This window comes from Balaenoptera musculus, chromosome 1 (assembly GCF_009873245.2).
Source record: "Balaenoptera musculus isolate JJ_BM4_2016_0621 chromosome 1, mBalMus1.pri.v3, whole genome shotgun sequence".
Taxonomy (NCBI): Eukaryota; Metazoa; Chordata; class Mammalia; order Artiodactyla; family Balaenopteridae; genus Balaenoptera; species Balaenoptera musculus.
The window spans coordinates 136,761,048-136,773,476 of record NC_045785.1 but is presented as its reverse complement, the minus strand read 5'-3'; the positions used below and the strand labels follow the sequence as shown (position 1 = coordinate 136,773,476).

At 44.5% G+C, this 12,429-nt stretch overlaps 1 protein-coding gene across 3 annotated transcripts in view; it reads right to left on the bottom strand.

The window, feature by feature from the left end:
• Positions 1-12,429, bottom strand: part of CACNA1E (calcium voltage-gated channel subunit alpha1 E) — a 305,317-nt gene that overhangs the window by 39,542 nt on the left and 253,346 nt on the right. For all 3 annotated transcript variants that reach the window (XM_036833529.1, XM_036833538.1, XM_036833546.1), the window contains 7 exons: positions 8,710-8,721; positions 6,967-7,063; positions 4,402-4,562; positions 3,736-3,873; positions 2,297-2,498; positions 1,311-1,475; positions 587-697 (listed from right to left, as the gene is read on the bottom strand). In XM_036833529.1, the coding sequence (XP_036689424.1) occupies positions 587-697; positions 1,311-1,475; positions 2,297-2,498; positions 3,736-3,873; positions 4,402-4,562; positions 6,967-7,063; positions 8,710-8,721 (886 nt within the window). The remainder of the gene's footprint in view (positions 1-586; positions 698-1,310; positions 1,476-2,296; positions 2,499-3,735; positions 3,874-4,401; positions 4,563-6,966; positions 7,064-8,709; positions 8,722-12,429) is intronic.

Here is a 12,429-nt window from a genome sequence, read left to right as displayed (position 1 = left end):
TCACTCTCTCTCTTTCTCGCTCTCATACACACACTTTAAAGGCTATTAGCCTTTGAAAGCTTAAGTACTAAACATTTATTTTTAGTGGCAGAAATTACTCTTCACGTAACTAAAGGGAGGAGGACTACTAGGTAAAATCTATTATTTGCTATGTTTGAGGCTAAGTGGGATATTTTCCCATTTGAGTTTTAAGATTTTAAACCTTTCATCAGTAAATAAGCACTCAGGTTTATTAGTCCAATCCTTGTTTTGCTCTTCCTGACAGATAAATCTTACTAAGTTCTAGTAAGACTCAATGATTGTCACCCCTTGACAACTGACAGACTTTGACAAGAACAGAGCTGATAGCTAGATGGGTGTGGAGCTGGGGATCTGGTTCTCTTTGTCTTTTCTCCTAACACCCTCACACATCATCCTGTCTCTATGGCAGTTTTTTGAGCAGTCAAAACAAGCCCACAATTAGGTGGGCAGGTGTGCGAACCATTTCTGGAATAGCGGTGACCGCCCTCCCTTCCAACAAAGGCTGGGAATGTACCCGAAGAGAAGGGAAGACAAGAATGATGCTGGGATAAATTCCATGACATACCAAGAAGCCAAACGCAATGATCTTTAGGACACATTCCAGGGAAAACACCATGGTGAAGGCGATATTCAGGTACTTCAGGGCCAGTTCATAGGTACAGGGAGCAGAGTAGTACTGCCAGGAAGAGAAAAGAGGAAAGAATCAAAGGTGAGAGGGTCCATGAGAGAGGCTGGCCATCTCGCGTCCCTGCCCTTGGGGGACATTCTGGTGCATGATGCAGGAGGAGAGACAGTCATCTAGGGCTAGAGAGGAGAAGCACACATCCTATGTAGCAAAACAAAACAGAGGAAAACACAGGTCTTATTAGCAAAATGGCCAGTCTTCCTAGAGTTGAAGGTGAGAAGGGCAGAAACATTTCCTAGAGTTAATTACTTTACCATTTAGTATTAAAAACCTCTTCCAACACTCTTTTAGAACCCCATGATCATCTACATCTCCTGACATTTCCACCCTTGTCTGCGTCTGATTGCCATCACCAACCTTTGCTTTCAGAGTTCCTGGACTGCTACTATATATTTCACTGCATTTTGCCCCAAAGACCCAAAGGCTGGGCTGTTGATGGAGACAAGATCAAAGAGAGATTCCACGATGGAAAAGTAGGTAAGGAGGCAACAGACTGGTAAGCTGGAGTGTTTTCTGTGTCTCGGGCACACACACAAGTGCTCTGCGAGGGGACAGTTGCCGAGGCTCAGCCTGCCCGAGTACCTCCCAGCCACCACCTTCTCACCTTCATCATGAGCACGATGGTGTTCAGGGCGATCATGGCCATGATGGTGTACTCAAAGGATGGAGACACCACGAAGTGCCAGACGCGGTACTGGAAGGTGTGCCTGTTCTGGGGCATGTAGCGGGTGAGCGGTTTGGCACTGATGGCGAAGTCGATGCACGCCCTCTGCAGGAGAGTCACACTGATTAGCCAAGCTCAGATTCCCTAAACCTCGCACACTGGTGAGCTCTCTGTTAGATGGTTAGAAGAAGAGGACAGTGTGTGAGAAGAGGCTAGGGTTGGGCAAGCAGAGGTAAAAGCAGCAAAATAAATTATCTGGACAAAGCTACAGGTGAGATGTCACCTTAAATGAATACATAGAACTAGAAGGGTTCTGTCCCATGCGGTAAGGACTTGATGGTTATTAACAATGTCCTTTTACACAGCACAAGACTTAGATATTTGGGCAGGAAGCCCACAGTCAGAAGTAAAAATCTATCTCCCTGTGCATTCCCATAGCACTTTATTTGCATTTCTCTTATAGACTCTAACAATTTCTAGTTCACGTCCAGGATAAAGACAATGGACCCGACAATGTGCCAGAACTACACTTGTTACTACAAAAGCAGTAATAAGTTAGACAGGTTCCCTGCCCTTACAGCAAATATACACCATTGAGGGATGCAGGAAGGGAAGCAGACGTGTTAACGTTATGATGTTGGCACACGTCTTTCACCCCCACCTCCAGATGATGCGCCGTATAAACGTAGGGGCTGCATCTTAAACACTTTACATCCCTCCCAGTTCTCTGTGTCTCATACCTGGGCTTTAAACAGAGCGGATACTCCAAAAACATTTATTTAATGACTGGCTAATACATTTTCCCCCAATTCTCTCTCTAATTCACAATAAAGTGGAGAGCATTCTGTCTTCATCCTAACACTGCTGGTCTGAGAGTCCTTTCCAGAGCGCCCCCCCTGCCCTACACTCCAGACCCCTCGTTTCACCTCGTTCTTCTCCAGGCTGCACTCCTCCATCATCTTGTCCCCCTGCTCCTGGAAGGTGATGATGATGAGAGCCACAAAGATGTTGACGAAGAAGAAAGGAAAGACCACAAAGTAGACCACGTAAAAGATGGACATCTCCATGCGGTTGCTGCGGCTCGGGCCTCGGTCTTCCTCTGTCACATCGACAGAGTGCTGCAAAACTCTGGGGACAGAATGAGAGGGCACGCATGGTGGACGGCGATCTCGGCAGCTGCTGTGACTCAAGGCTTCATTAGCAGATGTGCCATCTACTGTATTTTCTTATCTGACTTTTTTTTTTTCAATAATTAGTTCACTGAATAAACACTTTGAGCTTTCTGATACCGAGAGTTAAGTTTTTTGTTTTTTTTTTTAAATGTGTGTTTTAATTAATTAATTTATTTATTTATTTATTTATGGCTGTGTTGGGTCTTCGTTTCTGTGCGAGGGCTTTCTCTAGTTATGGCAAGCGGGGGCCACTCTTCATCGCGGTGCGCGGGCCCTCTCACTATCGCGGCCTCTCTTGTTGCGGAGCACAGGCTCCAGACGCGCAGGCTCAGTAGTTGTGGCTCACGGGCCCAGTTGCTCCACGGCATGTGGGATCTTCCCAGACCAGGGCTCGAACCCGTGTCCCCTGCATTGGCAGGCAGATTCTCAACCACTGCGCCACCAGGGCAGCCCTCTTATCTGACTTTTTAAACTTTGTGGATCCTCCGTGAATTTGGGGCTCCACAACCAAGCTGGTGGAGGTCCAGTGACCCCCAATCCACTGCTCTTTCTAGCCCCGGTGCCATCATGCATCCAACTCCTAAACATCAGAGTGACATTATTTTATAGTTGAGGTTGTCACAAAATACCAAGAGACTCCTGAATTTCCCTTTGGCATTTTGCTGCCACCAAGAAAGTGGTGTCTTGGTTACTGCCAAGTCTCTGAAAAAATCAGCCTGCAGCTACAAGCAGCATAAAAACTGCATTCTGTTGTCTTTGACATGTGAGGTATGACCACAGAAAGCATCTCTGGGTTCTGCCACCTCATCCTGAACCCTTGACCCTCATGTCCAGGGCCAACTCGGAGGATAAATCCATCTAAAACAGTCCTCAGGGACTCTCCTATGGTGTGGAGAGCTGTTCAAAACTCATTTGTTCTGTAGGAATCAGATGGCTCTATTCAACTCCTTGATCATCGGCTAAAACATTGTGTTTCAAATATTTCCCTGACTCCGTCAGCTCCCTCCTGATTCCTGCCTGAAGGATTTTCATTCTTCCTCTCTCCTGCCCATCTCACCTACTCATAACCACTTACCTTCCTTGGTACAATAACAAAGGGTTAGCCTTGTTTATCTCGAATCAACTTCTCAAGGCAAACACATGGCCCTAGCCCAGCTCATAGACAAGCATGCCAAACCAAACCCATCACTCACTGAGGCCATCCTTCCCCTGTGGAGACGGTGAAGAGGGTCAGCAGGGCCCAGATGATGTTGTCATAGTGGAATTCATGGCGCTTCCATTCTCGGCCTTTCACCTCCATCTTGTTTTTCTCATGATCTACATAGTTTCCTCTAAAACCAGAGCAGAAGTGAACCAGAACCTCTTCACTACAGCTCATGGAAGAGCAAAGAAATTCTAGGGACTTCGATAATGTACAGTAGTAATTATCAGCACTCAAACGCAAGCAAAAGGGGATTTTATTAAGGCAGTGTATTATCATGGAATAAAAATGAGATTTGGTGCCCAACAGACATAGAAGATTAAATCCTAATTCTTTCACTAGTCACTGTGTAACCTTGAGCAACTTCCTTAAACTTTCTGTGCCTAGGCTTCCACACCTCTAATGTGCAAATAAAACCTATCTCGAAAGGTCATTAGAAAGATTTAAAATTAAAACCTGATGCAAAATGCTATGTTCCATGTCTGACACAAAAGAGGTACTCACTCAAAATGTAGCAACTTCTTATTTTGTCTTTTTTCCCAAAAGAGGAATGGATTTAAGAAAGGGAGAAAGAAAAGACCTATCTGTAAAGGGTTGCGTGGACCTTGGCGGAACACACTTTAGCAGAAAGTGAGTGGTATGTGCTGGGGGCGCTTACATGCACTCCTTCTCTGTGTCCTTGGAACTGTCTGTGCAATAGAAGAACTTGCCCTTGAAAAGTTGAACTGCGATGACAGCAAAGATGAACATGAAGAGCTTATAGACAATTAGTATGTTGAAGACATTTTTCAAGGAGGTGACCACACAGTCGAAGACAGCCTGTGAACAGAAAAAAGAGTCCTGGTGTGTGAGTCCCTGGAATGGCCTGTGTATTTGCCTACAGCTGAGTTGGACCCATACTACCACCAGCCAGCCCACTGAGAAGGTGCCCCAGGAGATATCACCCTAGTAAGAAGTGACACTCATGGGATTCGGACCTGTTTTCTAAGCTGGTCATGACTGCAGGAACCTATAATTTGGGAGGGGAACACATGTTCTGAATCTGAAAGGAAACCCAAAGCAGTAGAGACCAGATGGTATCAGGCAGTGGAGGGAGTCCTTTGTGGAATCGTATTACATGCATTCCACTTAGTGTGAAACAGAAATTTATTCCAGAAAAGGGATCCTTGAAATCATTTAGCCTGTTTTAGGTGTTAAATAGCTTACCCGTAACTTCATCTATTTGGGGCACATTCTTAGATTTGATTTATATACTGAATATGTATTGTTTTCTCTTAGCCTTTCTAAATAGATCAGGGAGTGATAATAAACTATCATCTTTGTTCATTTTAATGATATTTTATAATAAGTTCATACATTTACCCCAGTTACATTCCGCACTTCACGTAAATGTTCTCTAGTTTAAAGCTGGCTGTGCTGGGGATGAAGATTCAACAGGTGATGTGGGAAGGGGTAAGAGCCACCCTCTCTTAGAGATGGGAGGACCAGATGGACAGAATCAGGAATTTGCATTTCAGTTCAAGGAAGTGAATCTCCCTCTGAAGAATCCATTCTAGGCCCTAAGCCATGAAGAGTTACATGGGAATTCAACACATTTCAAACCATTTTTAGGTTATTTTCTAGGTTTGTAGGTTTAGCTCACTGGAGAGTCTAGCCCCACAGTGGCGCTGCATTTGAGCAGTTGCCTCTTCACAGCGCTGGGTGAACGCTGCTGGTTTAATTAGTTCAGCACTGCAGGGAATGTGAGTGACATGCAGTCTTGTGGAATTATCAGATCCACCTACATTTCCTTCAGGTTATGGAGCCAGCCCTTCCTAATTAATTGGAATTACCCAAGGTTGGGTCGAATTCTTCAGCCTGTTAACTAATCTCATCACCCTGTCCAAGCTCTTCTCAGGACCCCAACATAGCTCAGAGGAGGAGACCAGTGGACCTGGGCTGCCGCTAACAACATTGGTTAGGGCCCCAGGCCTCCCGGCCATATTTTTCTGGGGGTGAGGCAGAAAGGAATGAATGTTCACAGGCACTGACCCCGGCCAGGCCCTGTGCTGGGGCCCATCACCAGGTGGAGGGTTATAATGAACAGCGTGTGAAGGATTTCCCGATACCGTGGGAGGTGCCTGATCCAGGAGGGAAGGCAGGGCAGTGGAGGAGGAGAGCAGGCAGTGAGGACATTTCCTTTGGAGCATGAGTACCTCTCCTTGGGAATCCACGCAGGAGGCCAGGGCCCTGGGCTCTGAGAGGAAGCCATGTCTGAGCCAGTTAGGGGTCTTCCAAAAAAGACTTTCTTGTGGTCTTAAGCCTTTGATCAACCTGGTTGGTTTAACACCTCTCTGCAGGGCCAGAGGGCTGAAAGGGAAGCAGTTGGGGTGGCGGTGGAGGGATTGGTGGGGAATATCAGAGGTGATGCAAACCCAGTGGGAAAGAGGAACTGGGGAGCAGGGGAGTCCCTTGTTCCCTCCCTGGAGGTGGTTGGGTCTCATTCACAGGAATTCAGGAAGGAAGAACTTTTCTCCCATGAGGCTTCAGCTTCCATAACAGCAACGGATGTGTGTGGGAGAGGCGGGTTCCACAAGCCAGCAACCTGAGGGCAGGAAGGCTCAGGGAAGGAGCTCAGGGTGGGTGAGCAGGTCAGAGGGCAGGAGAACGCAGATAACAGACCTATGAAGACACAGGTCCTGGAAACAGGGAGAACTTAGTTGTGTGAGCTCACTTCCCCATTTCTTCTCTGCTTGTGCCAAAAATGACTGTGTGTCTTTGGGCAAGTTATTGGCCTCTAAAATATGAAGGGTCAGGGCTAGAAGATTCTTTCTTTCTCTAGAATCATGAGGAAAGAAACCAACCCAGGTGACTTGGTCTGACCTAGTGTGCGGACTACAACACGCAGGGCTCCTGCTCCTTCCATTCTGGTGTCTGACCCACCTTAATGACACAGGAGGCTCCAGGATAAAGCCACACAGGGTTCTTCCTATGACCTCCCACTGAGGGTAGAACATACCTCCTGGGTTTGGACTCAAGGGGTAAAAGTCCTTAGAGATAGATTTCTTAGGATATGGGTTATTTTCCTTTGAAACTCAGACCCTTAGTTCAAGCAGATGAAAAGAATCTCAGTCTCTGTGTGAGCAAAAGGAATATTCCCAGAAATAATTCTCCAAAAGCAGGCCACCTAGGCTTCTCTCTCTAGATGAAGGGGAGCTGATGGGAAGAAACTGGTGAACGTCACCTTGAGCTTGGGCAGGCGCTTGATGGTCTTTAGTGGTCTCAGCACACGCAGCACCCGCAGGGACTTGATGGTCTTGATGTCCCGGCCCTTGTTGGTTCTGCAGGGGAGAAGCCCCGGGAAATCACAGGACAGGGGAGAGTTAAAGTGACAGTCACACTACTACGTTAACAACAACAGGGAGAAGGGGGAAAGAGGTGGGCAAAAGGCCTGAAATTGGGTCAGAGTAGACCCCAAACAACACTCTCTGGGAAAATTTTCCAATCACTCCCCAGTGTGCACACACTCATATGCACGCACACTCATGCATACTCACAAAGAGGAAGACACAGGCACACCACAGAGGCACCCATGCACACACGTTAATCAACACTTCCTACCCCTAACAGCCAGAGCAATGCTGCTCATGACCACACTGACCAAATGGAAATGGAGGATCCATCGACTGGGGAACATGACCGTAGCCCATTGTGGACCGGCATGGTGCCTAGCCTAGGGAGTCTTCAGTAGAAGGCTCTCAAATAGTATTTGCTGAATTGAATAGGGAGCCATGGTTGAGAGCAAGTCTCATCAGAGGACTCAACCTAGTCCTTCCTTCAGCTCTAGGTTTGTCACCTCTGCACAGTTCATGAGTTCAGGGGAGAGCAGGGTAAGGAAGGCTGGTGGGGACATGACACCCGTGCTGTGCTGGGCTGCTGGCTCCAGAGAGAGCATGTCATGCAGGCTTCTAGCCAGGACTTTGGCTCACACCCCGATTATTTCTGTGCGAGTGGCTCTTCCAGCAGTCCCTTCCCATTTCCAGCCCTCTGCACCTAGCACAAGCTGCGGAGAGCCTGCAGTTGGAGGAGGCCCAAACTGCAGCCCCCGCCCACCTTTATCCTCGCCCTACAGCTAATGACCCTCCCTCTTCAGCCTCTCGGAAATGTTTGCTCCTAGTAGACAAAATACATCTTTCTATTTTTAGGAAGGAAATGAATAAATCAACCTGCATTTCTCTCTCCACCCTGCCCATCCCCTGAGATCTTTGCATTCAAGTCAAACAACTGCAATTTGTAAAACATGCAGATGGTAGAAAATGAGACTCTAAATAGTGAGCTCAGGTTCTGGTTCTTTTCTCATGTTGGCCCAGATCACCATGACAACAACTATCGGAGGAAATGGGATCCATCTAGAACATCAGATGGGAATTACAAGGCTTCTGCCTGCTTCTCACCCTGTCCTTCCTGCCATACCCATCCTCCAAATAGGGAGATCAAAGGCCATCCATTCCTTCATACAAGGCACGGTAGGAAGACATTTAATGGAATGCTGACTGCCTAGAATGTGAATTTTGAGACCCTCTTAAATGGTTACAATCCATGATCTATAAGTTGCTTTTACTCAGTTCTAGATCTGAATATAGATAACCCAAAAGTATCACATTGATATCAATGGACTCTTGTATCCATGGGCTTTGTATATTGTATAAACTCTTTTACTTTAGTAGGTTCGTCTATCTACCTTTCTAAAAAGGCAACATATAGGCCGAATATATATCCAAACCAATAAGAATGATCATTTCCCAAGAAGGCTTCGTGACTCCTAGTTTTGTTCTCTTGGATATCAGTGAAAACACACCACTCACATAAACTCACCACTCCTTTCTTAGTGATCCAGTTCCTTCCCTCTCAACCATACTTTCTCCCTCCTCCAACCTACTCCCCATATTTTTTTACTTCAAAGAAAACTGAAGGAAAAAATATTTACCCCAAAGCATTCCTATGGAGGATCCAAGCAGAAAGCAGTAAAAAAAAAAAAAAAAAAAAAAAAGGAGGAGAGGTAATGGAGAGAAGGGAGAGAGTCAGTAAATTCAGGGAGAAAAGAGAACTTTAGGACAACGGGAAATTGGAGATGCCCAGACCCTAGAGATCCCGCTTACAGCCTTGGCACTTGCAGAGTCCGCACGCTTTGTGAAGGAAAGGAAGGGCCAGCACACCATCGCTCCACACCCACCTCTCCACCCTGCAAAGGCAAAGGACCTCTGCAAGCATTAGGGACGCTGCCTCTAACTATATAGCATTCCCCAGGTGTACTTTATCCCATGGAGCCTCGCTGAATTGGAGTTTTCTAAATGTAGTCTTTCACTTCCACTTCCTTAGTAGCCTTCAGACAAACTCCTTCTGTTTCCAGTGAATTCATAAGAAGCCAGGCTAGAGGAAAAAAGGCCTGCTCTGGGCCAGAAACTATGTCTTGGAAAAGGTGTTTCAAGACATAGTGGCATACTTATGCTTATGAAGGAGTTCATTTGAAGAGGGAGACACAATGTCCAGGAGAGGGCTACTCTGACATCTCTCAAAAGCACAGATGGGCCATACCATAAAACCACCTTGAAATATGGGGGAAGGCATTGTCTATCAAGGTCCTGATGTCACATAAAGGGATGCCTTTTGATAAATTAAATGACCACCCATCCTTTGTGAGCTATTTACCGTGTAGCTTGCAGACAAATCATCCCAGTTCTATTGGTGAGGCTTAAAAATGACAAAAATAAAGATGGAGAGCATAAACATGAAACATTTGAGATAGAAATAATAAAAGCTAACTTTCTGAATATTTATTCTTGGCCAGACTCTGTTAAGCACTTTTAGTGCAACTCTTTATTCGGACGTCCTAGTAACTTTCGGACAAAGGTATTATTATCTCCATTTCACAGATGAGATGCCGAGAGGTTGAGTGCCCAGCAGTGGCAGGGCGAGCTGGGATTTGAACCCAAGTCTATATGATGCTCAGAGCTCTTGCTCTGAACCATTAAGCTTCTGCGTCAGCAAGTTTTTGGTTCTAGGCTCTGTCAAACAGCTCACCAAATTCTACAGCTGGAACAGATCCTTGAAATCCACTTAACTGCAAACAAAACTGCAGCCCGAGGAAGGTGTGCCTTGCATAAGATCTCAGTAAGTGAGCCCCAGTGCCACGGGTGAACAGGCCGGCTGCTATGAAGAAGTGCCTAAAATTCAGCCTTTGCTTCTTGGTTGACAGTTGGCTGTGAAGGGTACTTTTTCTTCCTTTCTTTTAATTGTTTTTACTTACCACAAACCTATGTTACACCACCATATGCCACAAGCAAAGATTTCCAATGACCATTTTATTCAGTGAATGATCCCACATTCAAAATTATATTAATTTTCACTGTAAATGCCAAATGAATGGTGGTTTGAGAATTAAACCCAAGGCCTTATAAACCTTAAATCCCTCATGTGATAATCTCCAAATGCTCAGAAGGCAGAGGAAATATCTTCCTCTGAGTTATAACAGTGTCTTCTCATGCATGAGACTGGGCACGTGGTAGGTCAGCCAAATATACCTTTATCCATTCATATAACAGCACTGATGGAGTCCTTAATAAATGTCTGGGACTATTCTAAGTACTGACTACACGGTTGTGAACGAAACAAATGAGGTCCCTACCCTCTTGGAGTTTACCTAATCTAGGAGGGAAGACAGGCCTTAAATAAACAAGCAAACAAATGAAGGTATAATTGCAAGCTAAATGCTTGGGAAAGATAGAATCATTTGACTGAAAATTTTGCCAGAACAACTACATAGGTCACCATCTTTTCCCCAGGCTACATTCATCTTTAGCAAAAGCTCAGGGAGAATTTTCCAAATCCTTGAAATGAGAGAACAAAGTGGGATCAATGGATGGACAGGTGGTCCAGGCTTTCACCTTCCGTTAACCCAGGTCCTAAACCCCAAGACCTTTATATCCAGTAGAGTCTAAATGGGTTCATACTCACAGATGCCCATCATACTGAAGGAAAGTTCAATAATTTTTTCTCCTCCTACACACCCAGATAAAGGACAGAATTTGCTCTCTACAATTAATTTTGTCCCAGGATCCTAGTAAAATGTCATGCTATGGAACAAAGGGGATCTCTGACCTGTGTGTGTGTGTCCCTTGGTTTGGGAAGTGGAATTCTTCGATGGTACACTCTGATCTTAACAGTTGACTGTGGTTGCCAAAGTAATGGGCTATTAGTCCCATTCTGACTCCTACAGAGTTGAGCCAAGGATAGTAATCAGACACAGGCCAAAAGTAAAATAAAGATTAGTCATTGCTCTGCACATCTTTCAAACAGATCTGCAGAAGAGCCACTGAAAAACTAGGATTTTGAGTGGCTGCAAAAAAGCATGCTTGGGTTCTCAGTTTTGTTAACATACATTCAGTATGAACTTGAAAACTGTCATTTGAAATGAAAGGAATACTGGCTAACAAAGCCACAGGGTCAGGAAAAGCATCAACAACGTAGTGCCCATTAATTAAAATATATCATAATTTACACATGAGTTAGGCTAAACTACCTCTCCCAAATCCCTGCATACAAGAGTCATTTAAGCCATTATCCAAGTCAACAAGATTGCAAGGGACAGGTTTTATCAAACCAAGAGAACAGACTCTTCAAGTACTTCAATTGCGGCATATTGTTTAAGAAAAAATTCATGAGCTTTTTACAGATCATTTAAATATAATCATTTGATAACACTCTGCTACTCTTTGCTACTAAATGTATAAGCAAAATTTTTTTACACTGCCTGGATAATTGGTGAAATTTTATCAGGTTTAAAATTGACTCTAGAAGTTTTAGCCACAGCAATCAGAGAAGAAAAAGAAATAAAAGGAATCCAAATCGGAAAAGAAGAAGTAAAGCTGTCACTGTTTGCAGATGACATGATACTATACATAGAGAATCCTAAAGATGCTACCAGAAAACTACTAGAACTAATCAATGAATTTGGTAAAGTAGCAGGATACAAAATTAATGCACAGAAATCTCTTGGATTCCTATACACTAATGATGAAAAATCTGAAAGAGAAACTAAGGAAACACTCCCATTTACCACTGCAACAAAAAGAATAAAATACCTACGAATAAACCTACCTAAGGAGACAAAAAGACCTGTATGCAGAAAACTATAAGACACTGATGAAAGAAATTAAAGAAGATACAAGCAGATGGAGAGATATACCATGTTCTTGGATTGGAAGAATCAACATTGTGAAAGTGACTATACTACCCAAAGCAATCTACAGATTCAATGCAATCCCTATCAAACTACCAATGGCATTTTTCACAGAACTAGAACAAAACATTTCACAATTTGTATGGAAACACAAAAGACCCCAAATAGTCAAAGCAATCTTGAGAAAGAAAAACGGAGCTGGAGGAATCAGGCTCCCAGACTTCAGACTATACTACAAAGCTACAGTAATCAAGACAGTATGGTACTGGCACAAAAACAGAAATATAGATCAATGGAACAGGATAGAAAGCCCAGAGATAAACCCATGCACATATGGTCACCTTATTTTTGATAAAGGAGGCAAGACTATACAATGGAGAAAAGACAGCCTCTTCAATAAGTGGTGCTGGGAAAACTGGACAGCTACATGTAAAAGAATGAAATTAGAACACTCCCTAACACCATACA